Source organism: Lytechinus pictus, chromosome 2 (genome assembly GCF_037042905.1).
Source record: "Lytechinus pictus isolate F3 Inbred chromosome 2, Lp3.0, whole genome shotgun sequence".
Taxonomy (NCBI): domain Eukaryota; kingdom Metazoa; phylum Echinodermata; class Echinoidea; order Temnopleuroida; family Toxopneustidae; genus Lytechinus; species Lytechinus pictus.
In genome coordinates, this window is record NC_087246.1 from 19,096,305 (window position 1) to 19,110,239 (window position 13,935).

General features: G+C 35.8%; 1 protein-coding gene across 1 annotated transcript; it reads left to right on the forward strand.

The window, feature by feature from the left end:
* The first annotated feature begins 207 nt into the window (after positions 1-207).
* LOC135157234 (RUS family member 1-like) lies at positions 208-6,045 on the forward strand. Its single transcript, XM_064112187.1, has 3 exons — positions 208-313; positions 1,747-1,795; positions 2,481-6,045. Exons 1-3 carry the CDS (start codon positions 281-283, stop codon positions 2,669-2,671), a joined length of 273 nt encoding a protein of 90 aa, XP_063968257.1. The 5' UTR covers positions 208-280; the 3' UTR covers positions 2,672-6,045.
* Positions 6,046-13,935: the final 7,890 nt, after the last annotated feature.

The following is a 13,935-nucleotide window of genomic DNA, read 5'->3' on the forward strand; positions in this document are numbered from 1 at the left end:
GTGATCGAGCGCCTTTGGAAAGTTGATTCATGATTTTGCCCCCCCAATCTGAAAAATGGACGCCCCTGGATCCATCATAATGGTTCATTCTTCTCATCCGTTAAAAATTATATCTCCTGATAAAGCCAGCTTCCGTGTCAATGTAATATTGATCTAAACAAGTTTTCAGTGATAAATTTTCTTGTGTGATCTTGATATCCTAGGTTGTATTGATATTGTGATTCATCATGATAGTACATCAGAAGATGTCCTTAAAGCTTGTCTCCAGGCTGAGATCATCATGTATACAACATTCCATCTCCATGGAAACAGGGTATGTATAATCTTATTATTACATTATGTAGTGGTACGCCTTTTGTGAGAATGAACTGGCATCTTGAAGGCGGGTGAGCGCTCCTTCTCGCAGAACCTGGCCGGTTTTACTTTCATTCTTCCTTCAGTAAGGATGTGCGGCTCCTAGTTGGCTTCCGGATTTGTGGCTCGCCCAGCCTTAAAAAAAAGACATTTTCTAAATTTATATAAAAAAAAGAAGACATTTGACGGAATGCTGATATATCCGTCTTTTTGAAGAGATCTGATAAATAAAATAGACTTCAACTGGAATGAACTTGTTCTCTTTATTTTTGTCATCATCGTACGGTGCCCTTACAATTGTAATATTAGCAAAAGTAATTAAATCCAGTTTGGGGCAGTGTGATATTCTCACAATCCTTTTTCTTCTTATTACTAGTATTACATCATATGAGCAGGGGTCATGTTATTATATTTGTTATTTGTAGTTATCTCCGCCAGCAAGCTCTTTTTATCTACCTAAAATCGAAAATGGTTGCTATAAGACATTAGTTTTTGCCCAGTCAAAATTGTTGAATTCTCTCTCAGATTAAGCTACATAATTGTAAATCTTCATGAGGACTCTGCTTAGCTTGGTTATTTCATAAGTCCATGGTTATTGCATCCCTGTATCCAATATAATGTGTATCGTGAGTTTAGGTAACCTTGATTTCATTGCTAAATTATGTGGGGGTTTAATATAATTTTGCATCTTATATTTTGTTGAAATCAGTAATTGTGGTTTTCACTTAAGGTGATAATTTATGATAGCCAATCTGACATTGCTTTTCATTTGGCCCTACTTCTTTTTCAATTCCATATTTTTGACGGATCGTATTGGGTAAATTGATTTATATTTTAATGAAAGTGCCACTTGATATTACCATTTGCTTGTAGAAACTGTAAAGGCATTTTCATAGTCATAGGAGATTTGAAGAATCTTGTAACTTTATTAGAATTCATAAATGGAGAATGTAGTCCATGACCTTTGCAGAAGTAATATATTAAGTATTCAGAAGATTAGCATGTTAATTTGTATACATTTTTATAGGCCATTGTACTACTTTGCTTGTTTCTCTGCTAATATCCAAGGTGAATTCAAATCATTTTAACAAAGTATGAGTATATTGATAACTATCGAGTACAGTTATCTATACAAAATAACCAGAGTTGTTCATATTTGTTAAAGCCAAATCTATGAAATCTCGATATTTTATGGGGTTAAATTTCACTGACTTTGGTAAAGTCTGAAATCATAGTGCAATTTTATCAAACAGAGAAATGGACATATTCTATATTTGGTTCAATACATGAAACGACTAACATATATTTTGATTTTGTTTAACTATGCATATAATTAGTAGATCCTTTGAGGTTATTTGTTTTATTTTTCTCTTGATTGTTTTGTTATTGCAGGTTCCTGGTGACAGTTTATCAAGAGAACTGACAGATATCTTAGAAAGAGGTAAATGTATAATATAGTATGAAAGCTTTCTAAATTCTGTTATAGATATTTGTTACTGTGAAGAACATTTAACTAATAAAGTGTAATTTTCAATTAGGGAGCTTAGTTAAAAATAAGTTGTGTGACTCCTCCTGGAATGGGTAGTGTCACACCCTCTGTACCTTATTTGCATACAAGTGGGAAATCATTTGTGCTCGTTCATGAAAATAATAAGTATCAAAATATGAATAAAAATGGGCTTATGGCAGCATTAACTCAATCATTTTGTAAATAATATCAGTGACATGGTAAGGATAGGAATATTTGTATTTCTTTTATTTTTCCAGATTTGTTTTCTTTTTTCTTTCTTGATCTCTTGATTTATTTGTACATTTATTCATTCATCACAACTTCTATTAGTAAATTTATTGATTATTGTATTTACATAACTTTACATCAATAGTTTGTCTATCATTTTATTCATGCATCCATTCAATCATCCATCCGTTCATTTATTCCCTCAATCATTCATTCATTCATACAGTCATACATTTGTTCTTTCAATCAATCAATCATTCATTCATTCATTCATCCATCCATCCATTTATTCATTCATTTGATTTACAAAATCATCAGCGCCTCCACCTGATGTAGACATTAAAGTCTCAACATGTTGTTTTCCTTGTTATCATGGTGATCTTTTAAGGTGTGTATATGAACAGAGACGATACTTGGCAGGCAGTCAAGGTTTCCGGCCAGATTTGTAACAAACTCTTCCCAAGGTTCCTTAATGACCTAGGTCAAGCTGGTTGGGTCAAAGGTCATTCACAGATGGGTGCTGATGAATGGAGAGCAACGTGGAATATGAATGGGATCGATGCAAGGAAAGTCTTTTGAGTAACTGAAAAACCAGGGCCAGGAAACACAAGGCTTAGCGATTGATTGTACAGTTGAATTGTTTAATTGATTGCAGATTAAGTTCAATGCAATCACTTGTAAAATTCGACATGTTGATTCCTATGATATGTGTTACAGGTTTTGAATTGACAGGTGACAGGGGCAGGTACATGGATATCTATGAAGAATAGCACAAACTTTAGAAAATCATGTTTTTATTTTTTAGGGATTCTGTATTAGGATTATCCCCTCTTGACCAAATATGAGCTTCAGAGATGACTAGACAAAGAAAATCTGTATGCTATGAACATCGCTCAGTACTTGTATATATTTTTGTAGGCATACTCCAATGTTTCATAGCTTTCTGGATTTATAAATGTCTTATTCATTATCAGTAAAATCCAAACAAGATTCGGTTAACTCTGCTTGGAACTGCAGAACCCGTTCCATTGAATATAACTTCGACTTATAAGTGGAAAATAAGATAAGATTCGGGTAATCTGTGGGCTGTTTCATCAAGTTGATCATAGATTATACATGACTCTAGGGTGTGGTTGGTGACCCTCTTGTGCTAACTGAGATACCCCCAAATTGTAACCATAAGGAGTACATTTCCTATAACCTGAATGATGTTCTTAAAATGTTTAATTTTTCTATTCAGATCCTTGTTACAATGAGAACTTTAATCTACCCAAATATGGGATCCATCTTACAAAGAGTTATGATTGATCCAAGCAATCTGAACTCTATGGAAATCCATCAGTGTCATAATTTTTTGTACAGAAAATTTGCAAAATATCCTTTCTAAACAAAGGCAAACACACCAAATTGTCAAGATAATTATGAATTTATGAATATACGTCATATCTAGGAAAATAATTTAAACAAAGATGTATTTTAGATGTGGGTGTTGCTGGTTTTCCACAGTTGAGGCTGATCAGATCAATTACAACTCTTTGTAAGACAGGGCCCAGATTTCAACTTTAGCCGATGGGAATAAGAATGATTGGGAATCTCATTTAGATTCATGCGCCCAAGGAACTGTCTTTAATCTATGCGATACGGACAGCCTTGTGAAATTTCATCCAGGTCTGCAAAATTAGACTTTGATATCTAATTGCTCATACAATCTGCATTGTTTCTTTTGATCAATGCTCATCCTGTTTACTACTGCATTGCATTTTTCAATGAATCTTGCCATAACTTGCATGCGGCATTTGTTATTGTTTTGTAGGTATGCCATTTGTTTGTAGGTAGTACTAATGATATACTTTAATTAATCATTGGTCAGTACTGTATACACCTTTATACTTCACGGAATACTATGTTCCATGATTATGGAGATATTTAAGCAGAGGATATCCAACGAATTTAATTAAGGGGGAATCTACCCGTAAACAAAGTAGCAGATTGTTTTCAAAGAAAATTAAAAAATCAGGGAAAGAGATGGGTAAAAGTTTGAACAAAATTGGACAAACAGTAATTTTTTAAATTTTTTAAATTTCAAGCATTGTGCTTAAAGGAATTTCACATTAGCTGCACGAGTGATATCATTGTGATATAGGGAAGGAACAACTCAATTATTTGCTCCAATACAATTTTTCTCTAAATAAAATAAGAATGATTTATTTTATGACGATGAATAATATTTGTAATATTGTTATTACTGACCAAGGAAAAAAGATGCATAGGAGAATTCCACAAAGTCCTAATAATGATGGTCATCTATCAAAACTATCTACTCACCAATTGCCAATTTGAAATGTGTATATTCTTAGTGATCTCATTTCCAAAATTTACAAGATGATTATTCTTTGCCTCATCTCTTTAAAACCTTTTGGCTATTCTTATTTCTTGTAAATTTGTAGTGATCTCATGTTTAAAACGATTTATTTTTTGTTCTTTTTAAGGTTTCTTATAACATCTCATCATTTTTTTATCTCTCTCTTTTCACACGAATTATATTTTATTCCCAAGGTTGTATGAACATTTCAAGGTTCTGTGAATAAGGTTGTTGAACCTATGGTCTAGACCTCAGTAGATTGGCCCTTGCACAAAACTAATGTGAATATATGTGTACTGCAGATGCATCTTTAGATAACGCATGAATGATTTCTTACGTAATGGTATGAGTTGATGACCTGGTGGGCCTTTCCGTGTCCTCATGGGTTTAACGTCTATTTTTTGTTTACTAATGATTTTAAGCACCGGTAGCCTAGCTCTTGAATGGTCACAATATATATGTATTTCAAAGGTGTCATTGTGTTAAAACCATAAAAAATCAGTCATGCTGAAAGTATTTGGGAGGAGAACGGGAAGGGATGGGATTGCTCTTTCAAAATTTATTTTATAATAAATTTATTTGTTGTTTTTTGTTAACATTGGCTTTCAAAAAAACATTTGCAAACAACTGCAAGACTTGCAAGAGAATGAAATCCTTGGAACAAGCGAGCTTGTGTGAAATAAAAAAGAAATCAAAGAACAAGATCAACAACATATTAGACAAACAATAAGACAGTTATGAGCATTTGAATGTCGAGAACATCGAGATAAAATAGACAATTATACTGGGGAAGTTGTGCATGTGTCAGAGACATCACAGATCTTGGTCACATTGCCAAGTTGGGGTCGAACCATTGTGGGTAAAAAAAGTGTTTGGATCCCACAACTCTTTTTGTTGAGCTGGACATTCTGGCGCCCACTTGATGCTGGGGTTCGTAAGCAAATTGGAAATTTACTTTGCCAACATCGGAATTATGAAGCGCTGAATTCTAACCTTTCATTTATTCTTCTTAAATTCTAAATACATATCACATATCTTCCATTATTTTCTGAAGGTGTGTTTATAGGTTAACTTTAAATCAATTTTAACATGAATTAGCTTTAGTGTGAAGTAGAATGATTGTAAAGCTCACTGCAGTTCATGAAGTCATGCACAACTTTACAAACACGTTTGTGAAGCAGGCCCCTGACATACATGTGACGGTCGGCAAAGGACCTGGAGTGAAATTCACTGCAGTACATGTAATTGGTGAGCTTTGTTTGGGATGTTTTCCTCAGAGTGAAATGTACCGTAAATAGCTGAAGGAGGCATGTAGTGCATCATTGCATTCAGTACGACACATTGGTCAGATCTTGCTTAAGGGAAGGTTGCTGCTGTATCAAATCATTGACATTTATGCATGAGTTAATGTCAGACCCCAAATTCTCATTGTCAAAAAGGAATTCATGTATACATTTGTTCTATTAAATGCCTTTTAAAAATAGATTTGTTTTTCTCCAAAATAAGGTTTAGGATTCTTTGTATTCTGTATCATGATACTTCATGTAATGTAAAATACTAAAACATAATAAAGGTACAGAATAGAACTTCATGTGCATCTGTTACCAGTGTATATGTCTATATTTAGTTGTGTTGCAATCTGTAGCCTTGCTTTGAAAGACCAATGGGTGAACTATCATGCCTAGATGCAAAGGAGAGTTTGACTGAAGTCACTGAGCAAATTGGAAGCATTATTTTCCTTTTTTGCTTATGTGGTTTGTTTAAATGGTATTAACATAATCGATTAATATTGGCAACTTGGCACGCATATTAGATATTGAAGGCAGTGATACAGTAACTATGTCCAGGGTTGAACATCAAAACCACCTCCCCAGCTACTGGTGTAATCCTAATCGCAAACCTTTAGGTCAGAAAGGAATTACCAGAGCTTTACAGACTATAAAGCACTCGTTCATATACCAAGATATTCAGGATAGAAAATTCACTTCTTGATAGCATACCACCATACCATTAAGACTATGTCCAATATATTTCTTTGCATGTCACATGCTGCTGCTCTTGACCACATGGTGTATTGCCTACTGGCCACTCTCGGTCATTGTCTACTGCATACCCCAATCCAATCATAAAAAAAATAATCATTTTTGTTTTAGATAGTTATAACTTCAATTTCATTTCAAACAAATTCAAATTTCAGTAGTTGAGTATATTAATAGTCAGGGGCCTTAGCAAAATTTTGGGGACAGAATTTACAAAAGCGCAATTTTTTGCATGTGGGTCCCTGGTATCAAAAGCATTAATTCTAGATAGAGTGCCCCGAAATCGGTGAAGGGCACCCTATTTCAAAATGCTAATTTATGCAAATTTTATGCAAAAAACTCATAATTCACCATATCTCACTAAAAATAATTTTCAAATGCCCAATTTTTGTGTATTTGGGTCTCCTTTTGCTAAATATTCAACTGCAGGTCGATTTTAATAAAAATGGTGAGTATGAATCAATTCTTAAGGTTAATTTATGCAAATTTTATGAAAATCATATATAAAAACACATATTTTATCATATCTCGACATAGAATTGTCAAAATCACAATTATTTTTCCACATGTGTCACTGGTACCAAAAGCATAATTCTTGATTAGATGCCTCGATATCAATGACTGGAATCCTATTTCATAGTGCTAATTTATGCAAAATTATGCAAAATCACACTATTCACCGTAAATTACTGTATATGTATAGTACAGACCTTAACTTTTCTAGAAGCCTATTTCTTTTTTTTGGGGGGTATTTGGGATTTATTTTGATGGGGCATCAAATCTAGATTGATTTCTGTACAGTTTCCGAATAAGAATCAATTTTCAATATTAATTAATGCAAATTTATGAAAAATTTCTGCAAATATGTGTAAAACACATCAACTATCATATTTCGAGGTTTTAAACCGAGGGACGAGCACAACACTATGCATATGAGACACTGTTACACAATTCATTCATTATGGTGACTTTCCATGCGACCAGAGGAGGGTATCATGTTTAAAATGCAAATTTATGCAAATTATAAATCCTTTTCATACCCCTTCCACAATAAAAAAAAAACCAAATCATATGGAAAAGATAAACCAGTATTTTATCTTTTTTTTCAAAACAATTAAAGAGGTTAGATTTCTTTCCCAAGTAGAGTTTTCCCCTGTCAGAAAGAGGAGGGTATATGGATGGTTCTCATGTCAGAAAAAGCTGTCCATGTCTGCCCCTCTGACAACTATGTACATTTTTTAGAACAGGGACACATCAGATTTGAGCAAAGAGACCTGATCCTTTTTCTTATTCTGTCGTCCCTTGGTTGACGGTGACCTGAATAATTTCAGTGATTTTTCTTTATTGGCATATGAATTGATCTCTATCACTAAAACTAGGGTAACACCAAACCCAAATTCTCCCAATAAATTTCAGACCAAATCAGAGTCGAATCGGTCTGGAATAGATCCTGAATCAGAGCATTATCAACTTCCCAAAATAATTGTCCATATGCCTCCCCAAACTCAACCGAACTCCATCGGAATACATCCCAAATGTGGCTCGAATAAAATTTGTCGTGGCCACACTCAGGAGTATTTTGGAGGATATTCGGTTGGTTTTAATTTTTTGTTTTTTTTCAAGACAAGCAGAATCCCTCCACAAATGTTCTAGTATATGGGGAGGGAGAACAGAATAGTCCCGGATCCTTCCGAATTGATTCCGGGAGCTCCTCGAATTGGAGATAAATAAGTACCGAATCCAGGCCATTTTGGACAGAATTGGTCTGAATTTGTTCGGGAGAATTTGGTTTTGGTGTAACCCTTGCTTAAAGCTAGGGTTAGAACGGAACCGAATCAGCTGCGAATCCATCCATAGGCACGTATTCGGGTGGTTTCAGGAATATTCTGTTTTGCCTTCGTAAATGCGAGAAAATTCGGAAACATTCGCTGAGGAATTCAGCTCATTTTGAAATGTTCAAAACCAGCAGAATACTCCCGAATGGGAAGATTAAGACCTATTCGTATCAGTTGTAGAGTAAAGGTCCGACTCTTGCCTCCCCATATCGTACGAATCATTACTCGAATACAGAGAAGAATATAGACGAGTGAGACGAATTGGCTAGAAAATAGAAAAATGGCATCCGAATAGCTGCCGAATTGGTCAATTATAGCCCATTTCGAAAGATTCTGGCGTATTTTCGGGAAATTCGGTGGCGGATTTGGGCATTATCGTTCCGATTCGGGTCGTTATTCAGGTCGTCATTTGGCGATAATCGGAGGTTTCGGGCTAAATTCGGCTTGATTCTGGCCACCATTGGCTCGATTGTTGCCACTGTTCGGGTTGGCATACGGCTTTATACGGGACAGTCAATATCGATTCGGGTAAATTCTTTGGGATTCTTACGAAGCCCCAAACCGGACATTTTTGACATCCAAAAAAAAAAAAAATTATCACGTACGTACGCAGTATTATTACGTACGTACGTAATATTATTACGTACGTACGCAGTATTATTACGTACGTACGTGATAATTATTACGTACGTACGTGATAATTATTACGTACGTACGCAGTATTATTACGTACGTACGTAGTATTATTACGTACGTACGTGATAATTATTACGTACGTACGCAGTATTATCACGTACGTACGCAGTATTATTACGTACGTACGTGATAATTATTACGTACGTACGCAGTATTATTACGTACGTACGCAGTATTATTACGTACGTACGTGATAATTATTACGTACGTACGTGATAATTATTACGTACGTACGCAGTATTATCACGTACGTACGCAGTATTTATTACGTACGTACGTAATGTTATCTCCCAAAAGGTCATACATGAATTCAAATACCGGTAGTTACTGAAATCTGATCACGCTAGCGCGAAGCCCGCAGGCTTTAAATTTTTATGTGGGCCTACAATAGGCCTTCTGCTTTGATTGTTCCCGCATAGAATTTCCCTTTAAATACCAGCCTCTTCAAATAGTTTTTCTTTTTTTAAACACCTATACATCTTCACTTAATTTACATCAATTAATACCATATCATATTCAAATTTAAGCAGAGAACGAAGCAATTTCAAAAGGGTGGTAAAATAATAGGGGCTCATCCCAGTGTCGCGTGTGGGTACATTTTTGAAAAAAAACTGTATCGCCAAAACACTAACATAATAGGCCTTTAATTGTCCTTTCCCCAATGTGTTTCTAGCAGTTTCTGAAAGGAATGGTTTAATTGAAAACACAGCCTGATGACGAGAACAAATGAAATGGTTATCATATGAATATTGTGGGTTATATAGCAGGGACCTGGGAACTCGCGGGGGTGCTGGGGGTGCTGAAGCACCCCCAAAATTTTTCCTGGGGGTGCTGCGTGTATTATTTTCCATAGGCAGCACCCCCACGAAATCAGGTTCCCTTTGTATTTTTTATATATGTTATAATGTACATAATTATCACATCCGACAATCGCAAATCATACAACGTCTTTCACATATTCCAATAACATCCCTCTTATAACATGTAACGCGTCTCAATCAAGCTCCGGCACGCCGATACAGACGTAGTCGCGCGCGATACGTGATAACCATTATAGTTTACACACTACCATGACTACTCGATAGCAGGGAGGGACAAGGGTGTGGTTGGACTTGAAACTTAGAGGGTTTTATGTCGAATCAAGTGTGGGCGAGCCCGACCGCCCGTGTTTTGTATAAAGAATTACAATTCAGACAATAAAAATCAAATTTCAGTCTTTTTCGCCCTGCCCCATGGCCCTGGGAAGCGGGGGTGCTGGGGGTGAAGCACCGGCAAAATGTGGGGGTGCTGCATGTGTTATTTTCCATAGGCAACACCTCCTGGAAATCTAGTGGTAAGTTGATGAATGACAGAAATGTAATGAAAATGAACGACGTTTTGTAGACCCCCACCCCCTTAAGAATTTTCCGACACAGTACTTAAAATAGTGTTTAAATTCACCCTTTTTCAAATCGGAATATCAAATATTTTCTGCTCGTGCTTCGCGCTCGCATTATTGATTTTTATAATAAAAACAAAGTATTTACAACGCCCAGATAAATAAAGGGCTAACTCTAAACACGCGCACGCATGTTTATTCAGATACGCAGCTTGTTTTGGGGCTACTCCGGGCTGAAAATATTTATATCAAATACAATTTTATGAAAGTTAAATAGTTAAGTTATTTAATTCTAAAGTTTAGCAATAGTTTATGAAAATGGTGATATGCATGTCGTCATGAATATTAAATAGGTGGGTTGACATGTGCGGAAATCTCTTCCCAAAGGTAGAGGGACCAGGGCCTGCATGGAAAATTTGACAAGCATAAAAAAAAGAAAAAAAAGTTTTTCACCCAAAATGTAAGGTCATTTAGTCCAAAAGCTATTATTTCGATTGTGAAGTGATGTATTTTTCTCCATGAAAGACCAAAAATAGTAGGGGGGCATTTGATATTGTGTCCCCCTACTATTTTTGGTAGGGGGGACACGTCCCCCTGTCCCCTCTGGGATTTCCGCCCTTGCGGGTTGAAGATATCACATCCCTACTATCCTGTTTCTTGTGTTATTACATGGAATCAAAATTGTTTAATTTTTTCATACCAGTGTGAATGATATGTCTCCCTTATAATGAAATAAGTTGCAGCAAAGAATATCTAATAGACTAAATCAGTTGTCAATTCAACTGTTTTTTGGTTCTTGAAGGGAAAATATCAAATAAACCTAATTTTATATAATAAAATACAAAAGAACAATTGGGGATATGACATCATCAGTTTGCTCACTGAATATTAATGAAGACATGCTTAAAACTGTTTCACCGGAATAATGCTAATCTTTAAAATGCAATAACTTTGATATTCCTTGTCGGATTTTGATCAAATCTTTATTCTTATGTTCGCCTGATTTCTCTTTATCTGTTCAAACCATATTGCATTCAGTGTGGAGTTTCAGATCAGAATATCAAAAATTTTCTGCTCGCGCTTTGCGCTCACATTATTAATGTAAGAATATATCCAATTACCCATCATTTTCTTGATTTTCAAAACATGAATAGAATGTCCCAATTATAGGTCTGAAATCTCAATTTTGTTTCCGCTCGCTCTTTGCGCTCGCATCAATTGTATAGTTATATACCTATCCTGTTCATGATTAGAAAAGTGCTTAAGATGTCCTGTTTTTAGGTCTGAAATCTCACTTTTAATTCCGCTCGCGCTTCGCGCTCGCATCAATTGTATATTTATATACCTATCCTGTTCTTGATTAGAAAAGTGCTTAGAATGTCTCGTTTTTTGGTCTGAAATCTCAATTTTGTTTCCGCTCGCGCTTCGCGCTCGCATCTTATCCTGTTCATGATTGCAAAAAGTGCTTAGAATGTCCAGTATTTAGGTCGGAATGTCAATTTTTTCAGCTCGCGCTTCGCGCTCGCATTATTTGATTGGTGATATATGAATCGTCTTAATGAGTAACTGCAAACATTCCTTATAACACTTCCCTTTCGATCAGACCAGAGCGTATATAAAAAATATCTGCTCGCACTGATCACGTTCGCAGTTATTATTTGTTACATACGCATCTTGTTCAGGACCACAAACATTGCTCAAAATATTCAATTTTTCAGGACAAAATACATGAATTTCCCCCCCAAAAAATAGCTCGCGTTTCGATCGCGCTCGACTTATCTCATTATATATCTATGTTCTTTTATAAGAAGAAAGCTAAGAAGTGACTGTCATATATATGTATATATATATATATATATGTGTGTGGGGGGAGGATTGGTTGGTGTGTGTGTGGTGCCCTTAGAGGTGTGTGTGTGTGTGTAATTATGGAAAATTCAATTATTGTGTCCCCCCCACCTTTGAGGAGAGATTTCAGCACCCCCACTGAAAAAATCGTTCCCAGGTCCCTGTTATATAGGCCCTATAATCGATGAAAAGTCATGATCATCACCAGCATGACTATGGTCCAACCATGGTCCCATGCAGCTAGCAAGCTGACGTTGGTTGGGCCAATGCGGGGTGCCGATGTCGGCCACATTCGGCGAATATCGGATTCCATAGACCAATGAAAATTAGAATACTACGTACGTACGTAATAATACTGCGTACGTACGTAATAATACTGCGTACGTACGTAATAATTATCACGTACGTACGTAATAATACTGCGTACGTACGTGATAATACTGCGTACGTACGTAATAATACTGCGTACGTACGTAATAATACTGCGTACGTACGTAATAATTATCACGTACGTACGTAATAATTATCACGTACGTACGTTATAATTATCACGTACGTACGCAATAATACTGCGTACGTACGTAATAATTATCACGTACGTACGTAATAATACTACGTACGTACGTAATAATTATCACGTACGTACGTTATAATTATCACGTACGTACGCAATAATACTGCGTACGTACGTAATAATTATCACGTACGTACGTAATAATACTACGTACGTACGTGATAATTTTTTTTTTTTGGTTGTCAAAAATGTCCGGTTTGGGGCTTCGTAGATTCTACTCTGATACGGGACCTAATCGTCTCTAATTCAGTGAGCACCCCGAATCAGAAACGAATAGGTTGCGCATCCACCGAATTCATATTCGGGAAGAATCATTCCAAATTTACGAGGGAGAATTTGGTTCTCGTGTAACCCTGGTTGAAGTGTAGTCTCAATCAGACTCGTTGCTTGCTGCTTGAATTATATCTTGGTCTACAATCCCTCCTCACGGTGAAGCTGCAGATTTTGATATTTACTGAAAATCATTACTTCACATCCCAACAATTTAATTACAACATAGGATAGGTCTCTAACCGAAAGGAGATAGAAAAAATGTACAGATTTATAGAATATGCCCACGTATACATTGCCCATGATGTGATTATTACACAACTTGAAAGAGATTTTTGGACACCATTTTGTTTCCCAACGACTGAAAATCTGCTTAACTGTGATCCATATATACTTTATAGCTATTGAGAAAATCAGAATTTAACTGACAGATAGTACATGTCCAGATACCTCCGTATACATAGCCTTTGGTGTGGGGGTGTCTCCAAAGTTTTGAATTTTCCTGTCAATATATTGCTCACCCCCCCCCCTGCTCCGACCGGATTTACGCCAGTGTGTAGGGAGTGAGAATGGGGGACAGGATTTAAAATGGACACCCGTTCAAAGAGGGTTCTGTTTCCCATAAGATGAATTTGCATCAAATTTGCTTCAATAAGCATCATTTATTATTTATGCAGAATTATTTCCATTAGCAGAAATAATTAGCATATCATAATTGGCAAAATATATGTTTTTAAATGAATTTGTTATCAATAGCATACATATTTTGTGGGTTTTCTTCAAAATTTCGGCCTCTTTTCACTGTAATATTTGCTTAGTCATTGGATTACAGCTTCATACATAA